Source organism: Talpa occidentalis, unplaced genomic scaffold, assembly GCF_014898055.3.
Source record: "Talpa occidentalis isolate TD23 unplaced genomic scaffold, MPIMG_talOcc4v2.1 talOcc4.10, whole genome shotgun sequence".
Taxonomy (NCBI): domain Eukaryota; kingdom Metazoa; phylum Chordata; class Mammalia; order Eulipotyphla; family Talpidae; genus Talpa; species Talpa occidentalis.
Genome location: NW_023600993.1, coordinates 36,184,936 through 36,189,899, shown reverse-complemented (window position 1 = coordinate 36,189,899; position 4,964 = coordinate 36,184,936). Strand labels below are relative to the sequence as shown.

Genomic DNA, 4,964 nt, shown 5'->3' with positions numbered 1-4,964 from the left:
TGTCAGACATATTTCAAGGAAGTCGTTGAGCTAATGGTGGCAAATTTTTGGGATCTCACAAATGAACTTTGAGAAAGCAGCAGTTCTCTGAGTCCCAACACTGTCTGGGTCCAGTGTGGAGAAGGACCCCAGAGCTTGGTGGTGATGAGCAGGGCCCGTCACTGATTAGCAATGTCTACCATGGGGAGGGAGTCAGGGTGACAGAGCACCGGAGTCTCCAGGGAGATGCTTTACAAGTGGTCAATGTACATGACTCACCCTTTAATGGTGCAACATGGACGCTTGTGTCATCTTATGCTTCTTCTCCCCCTCCCCAACATTTTTAAGTATTTTAAAAATAATAATTGAAGATACATAATATAAAATTTTAATCATTTTTAAGCAAACATTTTAGGGGCCTTATATTTACATTATTGTGCAAATTCATCACCACCCATCCACCTCCAGAACTGTATCCATCTTGCAAAATTGAAACTCCGTGCCCAATAAAATTCTCCATTTCCTCCTCCCACAGTCCCTGGCAACCAAATTCGACTTTCTTTGAATTTTATTGCTCTAAATGCCTCAGGTTAGTGGAATCATAGTGTTTGTTGGTTTTCGATATTCAATTTTATAACGTGTCAGGATTTTTTTTCTTTGTAAGGGTTAATAATATTCCCTTGCATATATATCCACATTTTGTTTATCCATGAATGGACATGTGGGTTGCTTCCACCTTTCGGTATTTGTGAATAATGCTCTTGTGAACATGGGTGTGCTAAGACCTCTTTGAGACTGATTCTTCAGGGTATATACCAGAAGCAAAATGGATGACTCATATGGCAATTTTATTTTTATTTTTCAGGACCTGTTATGCTGCTTTTCATAATGCCTATGTTGCTTTACCAGGGAGGCCCTGATATTTATGTTTATGTTGTATCCTGCTACTTTGCTGAATTGATGAGTTTTAAAAGATTTTTCTTTTATGATGAAAAAAAAAATATATTTAGAATTAGCCAGCTGGGCTGGTTTAGATGATCCCAATTTTACTGGCAACATCCAAAGCTTCCTAGGCTGGAGCCAGTGAAACATATGCCTTCTTCTCCCTCGGGTCCTAGAGGACCTTAGGTCCTAGATCAGGGCCTGGAGAAGGCAGTGGGATGTCAGAGGCTGGCCTTTCAGAGGATCAAAGACCCTTTATTTATTTCACCTGGCATGAAGGCAATACGTGTGGTCCAAATGGAGCTGGGATGGAAAATGAGGTGGTAGGAAGAAGAGGGCTGTACCTGCCCCTGTATCTTCAGTGAGGACATACAGCATATTTGAGTTCAATGGGAAAAGTGGAATTGGAGATTTGCAGAGAAAATGTGAATTATTCAAATCCAAAAGTGGAACTGCGGATAGATATTTACTGGGAAGTTTGTCACGAGATCTGTGGTCATGAGTACAAACTGAAGCCACCTCTCATGGTTGCTTGATCTGCTGTAGCCACTCCCCTGCAGGCACGGAGGGCAGTTGAGCTCATCCCACATGTTTGCAGCAGAGAGAGGGTTAAGGGAAGTCACATTGTACAGGGGAGAGATAGAAATTAACAGACTCTGAACTGGGTAAAGAAAGATGCAAGGGCATGTCAGGGGTGATGGCTGTAAAAGAAATCGGTAGGATCGGAGACTGGAAGACCTTGATGTGTCCGAAGGAACATCCTTATGGGTACATTTGCCAGGGGCACTAGATGGAGAGAAATGATCAGAGAATTAACACAAGAATGGGCAGTTACTGACAATGGTCAAGATGAGTGCCATCATGTCCAAGGAATAGACACCAGCCAACTAATTTAAACATTAGTTTAAATTTAAATTCAGTTAAAAATTCAATTCTCTGGTTGCACTTGGCACAATTCAAGTGCCCCACAAACAGGGGTGGCTAGTTGCTCATTATTGGAGAGCACAGAAGATACAGAAAATGTCATCATCCAGAAAGTTCTGTTGAATATCTGTGTTTTAGCATCACTGTGGAACTGGGGGCTAAGGAGGGGGCCAAAAATCTTTTACAGTGTGACACTGAAGGAGACTGGTATGATCATCTTGACCTGTGATAAAACCACCAAGAAAAACAGCTTCCTTCTGCCTTTTCTGCTCCCCACTCTGTCTTTGGTGAATTCTCTCAACCTCCTGTGCCTCAGCCCTGTATGTTCTTGTATAAATAAATGAATCTTAAAAAAAAAGCTACTTAAAACCACCAAGAAGGGAGACAAGAGTAGGGGTGGGGGAATGCCAGAGGGAGTTCTGCTTTTTTTTTTTTTTTTTTTTGCACAGCCCTAGGGGAAGGCGTTCTGATGCATAGTTGAAGTAGCATGAATCCTGTTTTCATGCCACTAGTCCCCAGGGTGGCCATATGCTCATTAGCAGGCCCAGGCCCTCCTACAGCTAAGGTCAGCCTCCTGTCCTTCCCCTGGGCTGCACTGCACTGATTCAGAAGGGGGGGCCAAATGCTGGTATTTTCTCTAGGTCCTGACCAAAGACACCTTGCTTGAGGCCTCCTGGACTCCAAGCAATTCCCCAGCCCAGGCAGCAGAGGAGACCTGAAGTTCTCATACGCAGAGGAGCTCAGATTTCAGGGAGACGGAACCCACCTGCTTCTCAGATCCCGGATGAGAAGGAATGGGGTTTGGATTAGCACTGGGGCTTCTGGTCCTTCGTATCAGGGTAGCCTATGACCTCAGTTTCTGTTTTGACAAGCCAACACATGTAGGTAGCACATGGTCACTGTCAATCCAGAGCAGGGTCCATGGGACAGTGGGGAAATGTCTCTGAAGTTCCTTCCCAGGGAGAATAAAGTCTGCATGGCCGGGCTGCCCACATTTCCAACTGCCAGGGGAGACCAGGAGGCACACCACACCAGGTTAGACCTTTACTAGGCCAGGAGACAAGGCGCTCCTTCTTGCCAAGCCTTAGGGGTTAATGACCTCAATGTGGAACTGTAGGTGAGTGGCTGTGACGACACAGTGGCCCCGGAGGAGAGCACAGGTCTGGCAGTTGTGGCATAGCCAGTGGCACTGGATGACATAGAGGGCTTCAAGCACCTGACAGTATCGCCAGTGGATGCGCCACATGCGGACCAAAGACTGGAGTTTGACCACGGCCCTTTCTCTGATTGCATAAGCAATCAGGGCCTGCCTCCGCATCTTCTGCCTCTGCCTGTCCAGAATCAGCCTCCACCAGCACTGGATGATCCAGGCCCTGAGGGCCGCGTGCAGCAATGTCCGGCGCACCAGGGTGCCCCGCCACCAGGCCTGGATCTTCACGACCGCATCTGGGTTAGTTTTTGGTAAGTCTTTCTTCACCGTCTTCTTCTAGGCACAAATGAGACAGAGACAACTCAGGGACTCTCCTGCCACCGACCTCAGCGTCTTCCGGGAAGGGGCCTGGCTTCTCCTACAGTCAACCTTACCGGAGAGTTCTGGGGCATCAGCAGGACACTAAGAACCAGAAGACCTGGGCTGGGAGCCTTCCTCTGCCGCTATGGACACATGACTATGCCCCGGAATCAATAGCACCCTCCTCCTGATGACCCCACGGGTGCACGAATAGGGAACTCTGAGGATGCAGGAGGGACGCGAGAGGCTTTGCCCTGGTGCTCACTGGGGCTGGAGGCCTGGCTGCACTGTGCTGCCGCCTGGTTCTCTGCTCGTGCTTCTCCCAGACCACCGCTGGCCGATTTCTCTGCTCAACACCGTGCTTCAACACGGTAGCGTGAGTCGGCAGCCTCCCCATCTATGCTCCTTCCCATATTCTTTCTACTGTCTAATCTGGAGCCCCCACACCTCTCTTCATTCCTCATGTCACAGTCAGGTCCACACCCAGAGCCTGTGGCGACTGGGAGGGAGAAATCAGCCACTACTGAGTTGACTCCTGGTTATTTAAACTCGGAATCCATGAAAGATACAATTCCACATGCTCACCACACGGACTTCAGGGTGCTGGTTAGCACCTAACTATATAAGAATGTTACCCACCTTGGTTTTCTCTCTCTTTATTTTCCTGATCAATTCAATTTCTTCTATATCTTCGTATACTATTACAGCTAGATTGCCGCGATACTGTCATCAGAATTAAATAAGTAATTATGCATAAGTTAACTCTGCTGATTGTCTCTTTGGCTCTGCACAAGATCCCCACAGCTCAGCATCCCCCCTTTACTCAAGACCTTGAATGAAGGATGATTCCCACGCCCCCCTAGCCTGCTTGATAGATCTGGTCATGTTTCTTACACAAAATCGAAGTGACATTGCTTCCTTCTGGATGATTCATTAACCTGATCTCTCCCCAGCCCTCTTCCCAAGGTCTGGCACGGGTAGCATGAAAGGCAATGCCGTCACTTCCCAGGGGCATTATGACATAGCGCTGGGGCGTCTGGCAGCAGGTGAGTCTCCCTCAGGCGCAGCTCCATGGCAACTTGAATTCCCCTGCACCTCCCTCCTGCTGCTCAGAGTGGACAGACAGGGCCGTGAGCGCCCGTCCCCCCCAGGGCTCTCCTCCACGAGGCCCGACCACGACCCTCTGGCTCTCGGTCCCAGGGGAGCGGGAGGCCAGGGCAGCCACCTCCCTGCAGCCCTGTCCTGCCCGGGGTCCTGCCACTCCCCGTCTCTCCTTACCCAGGTGTGGCTCGGCCTCACACACCGCAGGAAGCCAGAGACACGGGAGGAATGCAGACAGCATGAAGTAAATTAGAAAACTTAATTGGTGAAATAGAAAACAAATATGGGAGGTGGGAAATAAATGTAAAGGGTGGTTTTGACAAGACCCGTGGCAGAACGTGCGGGATGAGAAAGAGAGCAAAGCCTGGAATGGGAAAGGCGAGAGAATCCCAGGGAGACGTAAACAGCTGGAAGAGACTGATGGTGACGAGCTTGAAACGAAGAGCAAAGGATTTCTGAACAAAATGTAGATGACTAAAATTCACCAAAGAAAATATATGAGATTTTG

The 4,964-nt window shown here is 48.3% G+C and overlaps 1 protein-coding gene across 1 annotated transcript; it reads right to left on the bottom strand.

The window, feature by feature from the left end:
* Nucleotides 1-2,607: 2,607 nt before the first annotated feature.
* LOC119260875 (IQ domain-containing protein F2-like) lies at nucleotides 2,608-4,357 on the bottom strand. The gene is made up of 3 exons (XM_037529988.2): nucleotides 4,250-4,357; nucleotides 3,995-4,078; nucleotides 2,608-3,331 (listed from the first exon to the last, which is right to left on the bottom strand). The coding sequence occupies exons 1-3, from the start codon at nucleotides 4,265-4,267 to the stop codon at nucleotides 2,930-2,932; spliced, it is 504 nt and encodes a 167-aa protein (XP_037385885.1). The 5' UTR covers nucleotides 4,268-4,357; the 3' UTR covers nucleotides 2,608-2,929.
* Between the last annotated feature and the right edge of the window lie 607 nt (nucleotides 4,358-4,964).